The 16,376-nt window shown below is 38.8% G+C and overlaps 1 protein-coding gene and 1 long non-coding RNA gene across 2 annotated transcripts in view; one reads left to right on the forward strand and one right to left on the reverse strand.

Annotated features, from left to right (window-relative positions):
• LOC144664346 (uncharacterized) overlaps positions 1–16,376 on the reverse strand; it is a 106,958-nt gene that overhangs the window by 30,722 nt on the left and 59,860 nt on the right. The window contains exon 8 of the mRNA XM_078525447.1: positions 3,100–3,235. Within this exon, the coding sequence (XP_078381573.1) occupies positions 3,100–3,235 (136 nt within the window). The remainder of the gene's footprint in view (positions 1–3,099; positions 3,236–16,376) is intronic.
• Positions 968–7,855, forward strand: LOC144664389 (uncharacterized). The gene is made up of 3 exons (XR_013572799.1): positions 968–1,550; positions 2,013–2,092; positions 7,671–7,855. It is a non-coding gene; the product is annotated as an uncharacterized LOC144664389 (long non-coding RNA).

Raw genomic sequence — 16,376 nt, forward strand, 5'->3', positions numbered from 1 at the left:
AATAAAAAAAAAAATTAAAAATTAAAAATAATAAAGTTTTAAAATCATTTTCAGATTCATGACAAAAAAAATTGTTTCAATAAAAACATGTAAAAATAATGAAATAACAGAGAATTTACATAATTATTATCACAGATCATAAATTTTACTCCAGGTTAAGTTAATATGTCAAGTTTTTTGCAGCACAGGCTTGGTTCCACAGGGTTTGGTTCCAAAAAATACCAATACCTCCCCCAAGGATGGTTCTTTGGTTTGGACCCTCCCACCCCCTGGGATTTCCAGGGTGGGTGTGGATATTTTCTGGAACCGCACAATGTAGCCATTTGCTTATGAAAGTAAGCTGCAGATTGATCTGATTGATACACACTAATCTATTTTCACATTTACCTGTTTTCTATGGGATATATAATTATATATTGTTTTTACCGGTTTCACTTGTAATAATTATAAAAGTAATATATAACTATAATAAAAATCTTCCCAAAATCCTTTGCAACTGAAAAATCGTCAATGCCAAATAACTTGGTCAGTTTGAAGACAGTAGGAGTAGTACGTCGTTTAGAAATATCCCTTACCATAAAGTACTTCTTGTATAAGTCGTATGTCAATGACGTCATTAGTCACGTGACTTTGCTCAGAAGTTCGTTTTTGCTCACTGTGACGAAAATAGTTTATTAGTAAAAAAGCAGTCATTGCAGCTTGAAGCACATTGGTGTGAGGCATTTCGAACTGCCCAGGTACCGAACAAATTATCAAAATTAAGGTAGCTATGCACAATTTTCAAAAAATGGGAGTCTGGGTACAAGTGCGTATCTGGCGTTGCATTAAATGCGAGGTAACAAGAAATTACATGTTGGTAGATACTTATATGTGAAGTAGTTTTTAATTAATCCCATTGTTATGACGTCACCGGTCACGTGCCCAGAACGGATCACATTTTTAAATTCGCTTGAAAACTTTACTAGAACCTCTCTCTTAGGATCTTTTTGAGCAAAGTTGTAGTTTTTTAAAAAGTGTTTTGAAAAATGGGCATTATTACTTTTTCGTGAAAAATTACGGCAGTAAAAAAATACAATTGAAAAGTTTGTTGGCTTCCTACTCAACGACCATTTGCATTTGAAATAAAAGAAAATTTTGCCAAAGGCTTGAGTGTATGCTCTTTATTATAGCGTTATCAGTTTCTTTTCATTGTCATTGCTTTGGGCGAGGTTGGATGTAATTTCTTTCAGACAAAGAAGTGGCGCTTGGGGAGAGTTTAAGCTGTGCCCCCCTGCTTTCGGATTCCCCGCGGTCCGTATTGCGGGCGCATTTTCAAAATGGCGTCGATCGATCTAGTGTTTTGATTTTGCAATTTCGAGTTCTATAGGATAGTTTTGTCAATGTTCTTTCTTCTTGACGCGATCACGAGTCCCGAAACAAAGGGTATTCGATATCCTTTATTTTTATTCCCGATACTGGAGAAGAATATGGAATGAGGAGAAACGGTGGAAGCTTTTCGCACAAACATTTCTAACAGAGACTTAATACAGTGTGACCTGAGGTCACTTCAGGTAAGCGTTTCTCATTGTACTATAATTTCATTTTGAAGACTGGCTTAAGCTTATGTCTTCGGCGTTTATGTGAAGATTTATAAAAGTGCTTAAGATAGAATCGTACTAAAACTTAGCTGGTCTTAGCTCACTGGAATTAAAGCCGAGCTCGGCGATAAAAAAAAATAGATCTTGTAGATTTTGAGGCGATAGTGTCATAGTAATGTCACTCAGTTTGTCGAGGCATGTAATTGTTATTTATATTTGTCATCTGAATGTTAAGCTACTTCAATTTAATAAGAATCGCATCCTTTAATTATTTATACGTGAGGAAATGTTTGTCAAAATATTGACCATGTGGTCATTTCCGGCCGCAAAGAAATAAATGAGACCATTTCTGAAGTTTAAATTTCTATCTTTCCATGATGTGTATTGTATTGCCAGACATAGATTGACGTTTCTTTTGCATTTTGTTGTATACAGGTAATTTGTGGGATTATTAGAATGTCTAATTTGTAAACAGGATTTACAGAATTCAGAACTGAGGACTTTCCGAATTACTGGTGAGTTAAACTATGGATTATAACAAGTTCAGGCAGTTATTGATCTCTTCCGCCAATCTCAGCAATTCCCATCCTCCTCTCTTCACACATTCACCACCTGAGACATTTTTAAAAGATCTACTTTTTGACCAGACATTTGCCTACGTTATAAAAAAGCTATTTGATATTTTTTTAAGGCATGTATTTTCAGTTGTTGATTGGCCTTCAGTAGCATTTTAAACTACAGCTAGCAATGTAAAAAATTCAAATGAAGACTGACATTTTTTTCTGCAAAATTATGATTAATGAAAGGAAGGGTGCCAAGAAAATTGATTTCTTCCTGGCCTGACCCAGGTAGACTGTGCAAGGTGAAACCATTAAATGCTTGCCCAAAGTCCCATGTTGCTCTGGAAAGATCAACAACAAAAAATAAAAATCCATAAATGTCATTTGGCTATATAGCAAGTGGAAAAAATTATTGAATCCACTAGCCCAACATGAAAGCAGTCAGGTTTTTTTCACACACGGCGAAAAACTTGTCCGCTGATCTAGCAGGGTTCGCATGTTATTGAAAGGCTCAGTAACCCCCTGGAGGATACTCCCTATAATATCCTATACGGGGAGGCTGCGCCCGAAAGGGCTACCTTTTTCGGGCTTCAGGTATATAAAAGGTTAGGAATTTTACAAGTTTAGGTAAATGAAAGAGTAGGGAAATCTGCCATAATAATATTTAGAAAGGCCTTCACATTAAATATTTCGAGCAGACTCAACTTATGACTTCATCTTCTCAATTTATTTAGCGCTACATAAAAATGACAAGAAAACTTCCCAAGTCAGGTATATGTAATGTCGTGTAGATGTATGGAAGGGGTAATTTTTTTAAATAAAATGTATACGAAGGGGGTACTTTTTCTATCAAAATGGTATATAAAAGGGTAAGGGGTTGGACCTCCGGTCGGAGCCTCCCTGTATAAAAATATTTCTAGTACCCCCTCCCCGCGGGGGGGGGGGGGGGGCAGTATCCATACCTGGTTTCCCAGCATATCCGCCGTTTTGACCAGTCCTCCCTTTTACACCGCCTTTCCCTGGAACATTTGGGCATACTAATTTACCACTTGCACGAGTTCCAGCATTTACACAGTCTTGGTTAGTCTTCGCACGTTCCTGTTTAAAGATAAAATGCAATATCACCGATTTAGAAAGTTAATACCCGTGAATTAAGATTGCAAAATGTACCAAAGCTAACTCAGTCACCCGCACAAATGATAAAAAATTATTTTTGAAAAAGTAAATCGGAGGGGTTTTAAAAGGTGGCTCTAAAACTGTTTTGAGGATTTTTTTATTATGTATATTAACATGCTAATCATTTTTCGATGATAAAAAAGTGAGGGTCACCGAACTTGTTTTGAGTCAAAAGCAGGTTATTTTTTACCAGGGTTTTTTATAATACTGTTTCTTTGAGCATTTGTTTGATACCACTTTTGTAGTAGTAACTGGGAAATATATTTGTAGCACTGATCCATCAAATTATTAGTCCAGTCCCTGAACTGTCTATTCCGCGCGCCTTTTATAAGGGCTGAACCCAGGCGCGCGAAGAGAGAGTCCAGGATAACTTGCATGCGGATGCGCCAGTTTTTCTCCCAAAATTGGGGGAAAACCATATTTGGTAGCTCTCTTGAAAACCCGCGCGCACAGATGACCAATTTTAACTACGCGACCGTGTACTAAAGCTGGATCACCGGAATAGCTTTAAAAAGCCTAGCTTTGCAGTCACTATCTGCTAAAAGCTAACGGCCAAAACAAAAATCGCTATCCGTCAACTATTCCTAGTATTTTGTAGCTGTTTATTGAATTGGGCTTGGATGCAATTGTGCACAGTTTTTTTCTTGCATTTATTCGCGCGCTCGGTCGCGTAGTTGAATTCGTCATTTGAGCGAGCCAGTTTTAACCTAGCGCGCGCGTCCCAAGCAAGTGACGCCACACTCCTCGCTTATGATTGGTTCATTCTGAGCATGCGCATGCAAGTTATCCTGGACTCTCTCTCGCGCCAGGGTTCAACCCCTATAAAGGGCGCGTGGAAGAGAGAGTTTAGGGACTGGACTATCAAACTATAAGAGCGAGATAGCGATGGGAACTAATTGTCGGCATACTTGTCTGGTCCGTGCACCAAAGAAAACCACGCAATACGGAAAAATTGCAATTGGCCGAAACAAAATGTAAAGAAAGGCTAAAATCCAAATGTACAAGCCCAAAATCGCGATACTATCAACCCGAAATAAGAAGCTCGGGTGATTAGAAAATAATTTGAAACCTGCAAGCTCAAATCGAGCCAGCATATTTACGGTACCTCTGATCTCTCGGTCCAAACGAAAATTTTCCCTTCGATCTTGAAATATCTTTCTCTCTGACATCGGAAAAGATTCCCTGATTTCTTTCGGCTATCAGATGGAAATTTCCCTCGCATGCAGAGCTTTGGTGAACGAACGAGAAAAGTATGGCCGACACACTAGGCGCCGTGCAAGAACACACGAAAGTGATTCCAAGTTACTGCTCGCCGATTGGGCAGAATAATACAAATGATTTTTTCTGCCAACCAGGAGCCAGCATTGACAAAGCCGTGGTCTGGAGAGACTCATTGCCCAGGGTCTCTTTCCGCCGTTCTTGAAAACTATCGTTTTTACGATTTCATCCCGATTTATTCCTTTGTTTTGCCTCACTAACTGCCCCTGGGTCTCCGAGGATAACGCTGCCATTGTTTTCATAGACTGTCCACAGCCTGTCGATTTTTCAACGCAAAAAAACAAACGAAGCGAGCGCGAAGCACGACCGCGCGGGGGGAGGGGGCGGGAAGGAGAGCGAAGGAAATCTTGCTTCTTCTGTTTTGCGCTGGCGTCCAGTTTTCTCGCCGTTCTCACCGCGCGCTCATCGATCGAAAAACACGTAAAAATAGAGGGCTGTGGACAGGCTATTGTTTTCAGTAAGTACTTTGCTTGTCTTTCAAAATTAGCAGATTAGTTAATATGTTTACGACTCAAAATTAACAACACTGAGTTGTACGCGCTGTCGTCTAAAATATTACTTTCTGTTTGCTTCACTATTTTTATCAGCCATCATGTCGCCGTCGTAACCGAAAACGTGTCAGTGTTGCTTAGGGTGCCTAAAGTTTTATTTTTGCTCTTGAAAATTAGTTACGAAATAATGACAGTAATAATACTTAAAACGAAATACTCAAAAGTTTGGCTTATTTGTAAAGCTTGGAATAATAAAGCTCCCAAAAAGATTTTTCATACCAAAAACGGAAACTACATAAATGTAAGTTCTAAGTTAAATCACAAAATTTCAGGATTTTACGTTAGTAACCTTCTATTAATAATAACAGAAAATCATCGTTCGATGTCCTCTAAGGCATTTCACTTCCTATCATGTAAATGGTAGGTAAAGTTAAAGTCTGCGTTCGAGCCTAGTGGGCCATCAATTCGGAGCTGATCAGGAGGATGAGGTCTCAGTAGCACGAAGTAACTAGAAGTATTTCTACTCCTCTCTGGATGGGATGCTAGTCCATCACAGAGTTACTCTCACCATTAAAATTTGCCGGTACCCATTAATACACCTGGGTGGAGAGAGGCATTGTGAGAGTAAAGTGGTTTGCCCAAGAACACAACACAAGGCTCCAGCCCAGCCGTGGCTGACCCCAGCCAAGACTCACCCCGACCCCTCGATCCAGAGTCCAGCACCCTGACCAATAGGCCACCGCGCCTCCCACCATGCAAATGGCAGGTAACAGTGAAATTCACCCATTGCCATCATGAACATTGCTTCTCATCAACATGTCCTACCTGGTATCCGCAGTCTTCCCCTTTTCTTCCTTCCCGACCGTTTTGTCCTTTGTTTCCATTTCCACCATTAGTTAGAATATTCAGGTTACCTCGTACGGTATCAGCATAGATCTCCACTTAAATATATAAAAAAGGTACATATATGTATTAGCAAACAAAAATGAGTCTGGGACAGAATAACGAACTACCCTTGACTGTATTAGGTGATAAGGGACGGACCATTATTTTCTTGGAGGGGGGGGGGGGGGGTGGGGGGTGAAAAATTTTCCTCTCCAAACTTTTTTTTTTTAGAATATGCACCTTTGCATGCAAACATTTTTTTTCAAAATTCTAACTATTTTGTGTGATACATATCGTGTTTGCAAACAATTTATTTTGCCTTTCTAGGCCGTGCAAACAATTTTTTCAATATTTTTCATCCCCCCCCCCCTCCAAAACAATAATGGTCCGTCCCTAAACATTTAATAAATTCATAAAAACAAAAAAAGCTTAACCATATTCAGACCGGGCTTTTTTGGAAAAAAAGTGAGTTTTTTGCCTTTATTTGTAGTTGACGGACAGAGCTAGGAATGTTTTTTTTTTAGCTCCAAGATGGCGGCGTTCAGTTGCCGAGTTTTGGGCTACTTTAGAAAATAATTTAGTAGGTTTTATCGCTCGTGGGAAGCTGAAACTCCCGTGAATGACATATCTTTGTATAAACTTTCGATTAGCGTAAAGAAAAAAAAATGGCCACTTTAGAGTGAACTTCTCCTTTAATGTTGTCTTATGTGATACAAATTTTCTAAATTAAGTGTAAAAATACAAAAGTCATAATTAAAAAACAGAGAAAAATGTTGATCAAAACATCCAAAATGGAAACAGCTGTCAAAAATGGTTTCAATGGCAACGTCCGAGATGTTGGTCACGTGGCACTAGTATCAAAGTGTTGCCAGAACAATTTTCGGAAAAGTCGCTAAGTTTGGTGTTTCTAGCTTTAAACGTTTTGAAATTACAAATCTTCAAAGTTGGGGCGGGCCTCAAAAGCCCCTGCCGGTTTGAATAGGGTTAACGTTATATTTAGCAATAACCATCCCAACAAAGAATGAATATAGATCGTGATCTGATGCAGAATAAATAGGGAAATAAGATAAAAAAATAGGAAAATCAGGAAAAAATAGTAAAAAAGGCTCTGGCGTTTTTTTTTTATCAAAGAACCTCGTCAATATGAAGTCACCTGAATAAGAACAATTTTTAACCAGTTTTGGCGATTATTCAGAGACAAGAGCAGAGTTAAAAAAATAATTTGGGCTCGATAAAACCACGTGCATGATAAAGTCACTTAGTTAGCGACTGTGTACTAATACAATAGCAATTTGATTAAACCTAGGCCATTCATTAATGTTAGGTTCCCATTGACAAAATACGTTTTACAGTAAATTGTTTGAACCCAGGAAGATCAGTAGTTCGTATAGTGTGATCGTCCGGGTGAGAGTAGTTCGGAGAAGAACTGTTGTTGGTGACGGACGTTTCGACAACCTGAGCAGAAGTCATCTTCAGAGTCAAGTGAAGATGACTTCAGAGTCAAGTGAAGATGACTCTGAAGATGATTTCCGCTCAGGTTGTCGAAACGTCAGTCACCAACAACAGGTCTTCTCAGAACTACTCTCACCCGGACGATTACACTATACAAACTAAAATACGTTTTATTTTTGAATTTTTTTTAAGTAAAGCTAATGTTAGCTCCCCGTTAATAATTGCTCATTTCTCTTCCGTTTATTGCGCAGGGTTTTTTTGAGACTAAATAATACGACACGCCATGAGTCCTACCTATTGGTCCCGGGACGCCGTGCCTCCCCCCTAGTCCATCATCGCCATAATGCAGCGTCTTGGTAGGTTGTGTCAAGGTTGGAGCTGACAGATCCAGTTCACTCCCTCTCTTGGAGAGAACTCTTCGGCTGAACAATGTCAGTTTTTTAATGCCACGCATTTTGATTTCGTCCTAGTGAATGTCAAAGAATCAATAATGAAAAGATGTACAAAGTACTACCAGGATAGAACAGATACCTTCATTATTGTAGTTCTATTTTCACTATAACCATACCGAACAATAAAAGTGCTTTTAGGAGGAGAAGCTTCCTGTCAGAGGAGTATCCATGTGATTGGAGTTTTTTTTTTCTTTTTTAAGAGGATCTTGAATCTCTGGGCGTCTTACCTAGATGAGTTCTATTCTGCTCAAACCGTCCACGTCTTCCTGCGCGATCGTATATATAAACGAAACTGTTCTTCCACTCTGATTGTGGTAATGTTAGAGAAGGTAAACACAAATATGTTTTTACCTTTAAATATACGGTGTCCGCGAGAATTTCAACCTCGATATTGTTGGGCCACTCCTGTTTATCTTGAAATTTAACACCCTTCTTTGTTTCAAGATGCTCTCGAACAAACTTCATGTGGACAACCCTGCCTACTATTTGGTACCGATCTGTTGACAAAGGATGTAGTAAGGCAAGTTAATAATTACTCGTGCAGCATCTCTTAAGGTGGTTTACAACAAAAGCATCTCATCATCTTCATCATTAAATCATTATCATCAACAAAAATCACAACAGCGACCACACACAACAATTAAAAGAGTTAGCACAGGCTAACCATCCTCTTTTGGAACAAAAACAGCTTACAAGATGACTAGCACGCTTCAAATTACCGTAAAAAGCACACAGAAAAGCAAACATGATGCGTGAATATTTTTTATTCATTTTATTATGCTTTATGTAAAAACAGCCATAATTATCGAATTTCAAAGCTCAAATATTTATTTATTTACAATTAAAATAACTTTAAAAAGTAAAAAAAAAATGGAATATCTTGGTAACCTGTGGCCACACGAAAAGGTGTCAGTAGTGAACTTGTGCAGTGACGAGTCAAGAGGAAGATGCAAGAAAGAATGTATGCGTAACAGGCTTGCATTCTGATGACTCTTGATCAAATCGTTTAGCCCTTCATGATAATTTCTTTCTTTCGATACCACTACTTGAAGCCAACATTCAAAGCATATTTTCTTATCACCTTAGTGTAAGTTATAAACGTCAGAAAGTTCCGAAAAAGTTGTGAATTCTTAACTTGGAATTTTGAAGGTATGAATTAGTTTAAAATATAAAATTTCCACAGTTAAGGTGATTCAAATTCATGATTGCATTTTTCAAATGTTTGAAAAATCGATTTAAAAATGTGATTGTGTGCTTGTTTATCTGCAACCAATAGAAAACATACCTACCATCCATTAAGTGTTTGATTATCTTTTTTTATATAAGAAATGAGAACATATTTTCTAATAAAATTAGCCAGTGAGACAAATTACTTTCTCAACAGGAGTCGAGCCCATACTGGTCGGACGCTCTACAACTAAAAATATTGTCGTTCATTGATTTCCACATATTTCCTTTTTGACTCGGAAAATTTTCGAGTTCTGGCGATGAGGCCAATTTCTCTCCTTCCCTCCTTCCCTCCTTCCCTCCTTCACTCCTTCCCTCGTTTCATGTTAGACATTTTAATTGAATAATCAATTGAATTAATTTATTAACTAATCCTGTGAAGCGGGTAGATCATGTAAATGACTGTGTCCGGCACTGGGCAAAACTACACAAAGAAGATATATTTGTTTCTGAAAACCTACTGCACTCCTTATGGTGCTATATTTCCAAGCTGATGGATGTACAGTTTTGACCTGACAAGAACCCAGTCTGGTCGGGCAAAAATGTTCTTTGCCATTACAAAACAAAAAGGAGAAGTTTTAAAGCCAGTCGCGACTAGCTTCAAAATGCTGTATGATTTTTGGTTAAAAATTCTGTCCCAAGGCCGTGAAATAGCCTTTGTACAGCCGTCCCGCTCCGCTCGTAGCGGGACGGCTGTACACAGGCTACCGTGAAATTATATTTTTGTTTCTCATTCGGCACAGCGGCGTATCAGGGGTATCGATCCTAAATAAAACAGGGTATCGATCATAAATAAAACTGCAGAATTCCTTCCAGTAAATACAACGCGTTCAACTTTAATGTTAATGAAAATACACCTCTGTGTTTTTCTGAAGCGGTGTAATAATTTTCTAAATCCAATTCTCCCGCAAAAACACAACTCAAAACAGCTATTCAATAAACATAAAATATATGTTCCCAGACAAATGCAAGATGGGTCTCAGATAACAAAAAAGTTTCAAATCTGTTCGCTTAAAAAGCTAAAATTCCCGAGCTACAGATTAAAATATGAAAGAAACTTTAATTAAACCTTGTTTAGAATTTCATTTCATTCAAGATGAAGGCAGGAAATGCAAATTTAAATCGCATACAAATTTGCATGCGTAATTTATTAGAAAACAACACGGAAACGGATTTGGTGTCGGGGGAATTCATTGATCGGCTGAGAGCTATTTGAATTTTTTCCCTTTTCTCGATTTTATAAAATTAATGCCATCTGCTTCAATTTTTTCCTAGATTGTCTGGCGGTTTTTTCTCGTACAACCGGGCCTATAATTTTTCCTGCGACGTCTCAGACGACCTAACAAAGTAAACAACAATTCAACGTGACATTTGAGACGTCACACATTAGCTCGCATTGCGCGTGATAAATTAATTCTCGGAACGGAATAAAAACGAAAGTGATAACAAAGCATTTCTGCGTTGTATTGGGGTAGTATAATTAAATAAACTTGTTCCACATCTGGCCACAAACTTGTCCAACCAGGCTTTTACCTTTTTTAAAACTTCAAATGTTTTGGATGTTATGTGTTGAGTGGATTTAACTGCAGTCAAAATGTTTGTTTTGGCAAATCTTTGTAAAAGTTTGCTTTTTGTTTCATAATTTATTTTCCGAGTTCAGTGGCTCATAGCCACTTTGATTTTCTTAATAAATTGAAACAGATTCGTGTCAATTTCTAACCTGAAGGAACGCAACCGTAAAACTCCGCTCTCATGGAGATGTGTTTATTCCAAGTCTCTGGTATTATTCGGACAAACCGAGCTGTGATTGGCTGTAGCAGGGTGTGAGTGACAACGCTGTTTTGGTCCGTGTTTCCATCAAACACCTGTAATTAAATTAATAGCGCCTTTGTTGTAATATATCTTAAAGTTGGGAAGTAATCAGTCCACGTCCAGGGTTAAGTTGGACCTTGTTAACTACCAGATTTGTTGCTCAAGAAGGTTTCTAACTGTCAGATTTTGGAAATCACACCTCCTATGGATAAGCTTTTTGCACAGGGTTATTTCGTTGAAGAGTCCTTTAAAGGTTTTAAATTACGGCCGTATTTGACAAGTCACGTGACCAGAATAGAAAAAAACTCTAAAACGCATAAGATATATAGATCTGAAAATTCTAATCGGTGCCAATAGTTGAAGAATGTCGACATGCTTAATGCTACGTATGATGTTTGTAAAAATCGCATTATCTTCAAAGTTATGACGTAAGAAACTTCCATATTTTCAGGCTTTCTTAAGTAGCGTTTCCATTTTTCGTATAAACGGCAATTGTATTCGAAGGATTATAAAGAATTTTGGTTTCTGATTTGTCAAAAATATCCAAGCCTTTCCCTCTTTCCTCCCAGTTTTAGAGATTTCAAATTCTAACACGCGGTTTGGTATTGGCACTAGTTATGCGCGCACAATGGAACATTTTTCAAAGCAGGTGTTCCCCCAAATGTAATTAACCATTTAAACGCTGCAGTACACTCCAAAATCGCTTGCATCAAAATGCCAACTTGAGCTAACCGTTAGCAACCGCTCTGGATATGTAGTTGAGAATGACGCCCCTTAAGTCTGCGTTCGAGCCAAGTAGCCCATCAGGCAGGAGCTTATCGGGGTTTCCGTCGCATGAAGCGAATTGGAGTATTTTTACTCCCCCCAGGAATTCACCTCAGGTATACCTTATGTTAGTTGGGATGAAAGATGTTTTAGGTGCTTCCTCCGTAGAACACCTAAAAGCTATGCAGAAACAGTCGGTATTTCTGAATTTCGTCATATAAATGCTGCACTTATTTTAAGCTCCCCTAGTAAAAGCAATTATTGCATGATATGGGGTCTAACACTGGGCATATTTGTGCGAAGAGAGGCGGCTGCCTTAGTACAATCGCATTGTAATGTACATGTTTTTTACCTTGTCTGCATCATTCTCTTTATATGTCGTGTAAGTCGTTTCTTTTTCTTTACTAAAGGAAAGTTTGTAGGTTTTCACCCACTGATCTAGGTCCTGTCTTCCCTGAGTTGCAAACTTTGTGATTTTCACATTTCGGCCAAAGTCCACTTTCAGCCATTGTTCCTTTTCATTTTTCACCGCTGACCAGGCACCCATTTTTCTTCCATCAGCAACATGGTTTAGCCTGGCATTTTCCGGACCATGGTTTACATCGTATTGTGAAAACGCCGTCATCTGTTGGTTTGTAATGGCACCACTTTCCAACCCAAAGGCCTCTTCGCTAGTACATTCTGGCAAATAATAACAATGCAGTATTAACTTTAATAACTGCGAAGACAATTAAGCCAGGTAGAACTGTGTAGTTGTTTGTAACCATCACTGCACGCTAAAAACTGTCTATCGATAAGATTTGCGGTGCGTAATCTAGAACGATCGAAGAAACAAATTACAAAAGAAATACAATGATTTGTTCATTTCCAGTGGAACGAAGAAGGCCTAGTCGTCATGGTGCTCCCTCATTTTTTTTGTCTATCTCCTTTTTTTCGAAGGTAGGGGTGGTCTTTATTAACTTTTTTTGAGGTATGAGGTGGGAGAGGGTGTTGTATCATTTTCCTACTTATTAGGTGAGTAAAGCTTTCATCGTCAAGCACACTTTCCGACCAATTTCCGCCTCCCCTCCCCGCTAATTGTTGCACACTACCCTAGACCAAACTGATGGAAAATTACCTGCTCCATACTGAACAACCGAAGGTGTTTCAAACCATTTCATTTCAGGGACAGAGAATTTCTCGTCGGATTTATAACCATCTTTATAGGTCAAACAGTGACGGGTCTAAAAGAAGAGCAAAGACTTGTTACGGTCACATTGGAATGATTTTTATTCCTTCTCTTAGTTTAGCAATATCATTCCTGTCTTACAATTGAAATGGGTTGTTTATTGTCATTCGCTTTTCCACACTATAGATCGACAATTAAAACGTGCCTGTCAGTTGGTCACTTAAGCCACACATGAAACGAATGTGCAAGACTTGAGAAACTTAGACCCACAGCTTCAGAGGAATGGTTGGTTGGGCTCCGGATCGGCGAGTTCCGGGCTCGACCATTGGACATTGTCCCCATTTTGTGTGCGGTGTTTTTTTAAATTGGAAAGGTGTGGAAGGTAGGATTAAGGGTGGGGTGGCCGGTAGTTGCAGAAGAATTACTCCTTACGGCCTTCCCTTCTAGTAGGCTGCATAAAGGGGACAATCCGGCCTGAGGAGTATTCCGCAAAGTGCAAGGCTTTATCTCACACAGGAGATGGAGTTTGTCTCGACACACCAATATCGATACTCGGTGGCTCAGTTGTGAGATGAGCATGCCCAAATCCAAGACCGGGTTGGGCCCGGACGGGGAGGCGCCCACACACAAGGAGTACCGGATTCACGCCGCCAGAACCACGGGAGACCGGGAGCCTGGTCGGGGAACATGTGGCAATGTAAGATGGCGCGACACAGAAGCACGACTAGAGTGGAGAGACCAAAGAAGAGTGTGGGAGGAGGAGACGGAGAAGAAGTGGGAGTAAAGGAGGAGAAGGTGGCGCATGGGGAGGAGAGAGGGTGGAGTGGAGAAGAAGGAGAGAGGAAAGGGCGAGAATGAATAGTGACGCAAGAAGAGAAGGGAGCCAGCGAAAGGACGAACCCCGCCACAGAAAGAGGAGAAAAAGACACGACCGCCAAAACGAGAACACGAAGAGGGGGGAGGGAAAGGGGGGCGGGGGTTAAGAGTGTACCAAAAATACTCGACGGCAGGTTTTCATATTTGGAGCAACTTTTTTTCCGTTCTAGCAACTTTTTGTTTTGTGAGCACTTTCTAGACCGAAGATTTCCGAAGATTCTCCGATTGTTTTTCGAAGGCCATACGAACGTTTCCGATCGTCTTTTGAACTTTTCTGAAGTAAAACGAAGTTTCCCGAAGACTTCCAAGTGAAGTTTCGAAGACGTTTGAACTCACTCACGTGGTGGAATATCCAATTTTACGCTGCGGTCGCGCGATATTTTCAGCACCAAAACATGAGGGGGGTCAGCACCCAAATTTTCGATTGGGGGGCTACAACTGTTGTGTTGTTTAATATAACCTTGTCTTAAACAAGGCTATATTCATAGTATATTTATAGCATGTATTTATGGGTTTAAGTATATGTATTTATTTAACTCTGAATAGCCTCATTAGGGATGAGTTAATAAAATTTGTATGTATGTATGTATAAGGCTTCGCAAGATTTGGTTCAGAAACCTTAAAATTGCTAGTAAAAGATACATATAAATGTGTGGATATGGCCAATGGTCAGTTAATAACATTCGCTTTACAAAAATGGTCCAACAGGTTGGCGTACAGCAGAAATTCCACTTATCCTATTTCTGCTTCTTTTGTAAGCTTACATGGTTAAGACAGAATCCGGCATTTTCTAGAGAGAGTTATCATGAAATAGTTACTACACAATAATGAGATACTTTTCAGCCACCTTTTCCACTGTTTTTTTTTCTATCTAGCTTCGACTGAATAGCACTTGTTATTAGATTTTTTTTTGCAAATCACACTAACACATTTTAACATAAAATATTGTTTATATACCAAGTATATAAAAAAGAAAATTTCTAATTACCAGTATTCAGTCAACGGAGAAACATTTGACAAAAATTTCCAATGAACAAAACCAAACTTACCTTGTCCGGATCCCAAATCGACGATTAGCACGACAAGTAACGTTAAAACAATAAGGCAAGGATTCATCGCCTGCCACTGAACACTACGGCTGCAAATATTTCTTGTAACGAAAAAAATGTATCGGATGGTTCAAAGCAATTATCACAACGCCAGCTCCTCTTTAAATGAAGTTTAAATGAAGGAACGGTGCTTTATTGTGGCTTGTGTTATGGTGGCAGATTTAGGCTATTGCAGAGGAATGTTAATTTGGAGAAAGGATACGCTTGTCATCTAGCACAATTAATTGTTAAATCGTCCTACAGGAACCAGTAACTCCTTGGTTTGGCGGTCTATTGGCTGATTTAATTTGTTTTAGACTAGTTTTGATCACTTTTAAGAAAAGTAGTTTTAAAAAAACTTCAAAACTTTGCTGGAGAAAATGAAACTGAATCCAACTCAATAAAAATCAAAAGAGAAATCTTTTACAGCATTATTCTCAGGGAATCATGAACGTATTCGACAAAGTCAGCAGGGGTTTCCCCACCTGCTGAAATAGATATTGTGGCAGAATTATCCAACTAGAACTACATTTTTAACCGATCGTTTTTTTTTTGTTTTTCGTTTATTGCTGATAGTTTTCTTTCTTTTGTTTTAGATCGTAGGGTTCCGCATTCCTATCGTTTTACTGATAGGAGTTATATTTTATAGTTCCCTTAAGTAAAACTGAGTTTCTCTTAAATTAAAATGTAATGTTTCTTTTTCTCATCATTTCATTTTCTTTTTGTTTTTATGTTCAGTTTTTTTAGGAAGCTTAAAATTAGCTTGTGCACAAACTTTGGTTACAGATAGAGGTTTATTAGCCGTTTTAAAGTTTCCACAATGAAACTTCGAGTGGTAACATACATATCTCTGTAATTAATTTTTCTTTATATGAAGAATAATTCAAATGGAAAGTCCCCCCTCCACCCCCCCCCCCCCCCCCCCAAAAAAAAAACTACCAAAATGTGAACAGATTAACCCATTCTGACCGGGGTTTTTTGGACCTTCTCAGACCAGGGGGTAGGCCTGAAACCCCCCCCCCTATCTAACTTCCAGAATCTTTAAGCAATCACCATGAAACTTATGGGATGTATTGTATGTCCAAAACTCTTTCTTTTGGTATACGTCACGTGGGATGGTGACGTCACATCACGTGACAATTACATCATGATGTCAAAACAGCCACCATCTTGGATCCGCCATCTTGGATTTCAATTTTTTTTCAAAATGCCAGTAAACCACCCAAAATCACTGCAAAGTACTCAAAATAAATAAAAATGTGCTTTTAACCTGTAAAAAAGTAAAAATAGTTCAATTTAAGTTGATTTTTATTAACAGAAACACGCAAAATTACAAATTTGGGAAAACATGCCTGTCAAAATGCCGTTGCCATGGTAATGTCAAGTTCCTGACACATCATCCAACCCTACCAAATTGTTGCCAGATAAATTTTAGGAAAAATCAGAAAGTTTGGCAGGGTTTGGTTAAATCTTGAAAATGTTATAAAACTTCAAAGTCAGCGGGGCGGGCCTCAAAAGCCCCCCTCCCCCTCCCGGTCTGAATAGGGTTAATAATTATTTAACTTCGAC

This window comes from Oculina patagonica, chromosome 8 (genome assembly GCF_052425735.1).
Source record: "Oculina patagonica isolate OP01 chromosome 8, crgOcupat, whole genome shotgun sequence".
In the NCBI taxonomy this organism is placed as follows: Eukaryota; Metazoa; Cnidaria; class Anthozoa; order Scleractinia; family Oculinidae; genus Oculina; species Oculina patagonica.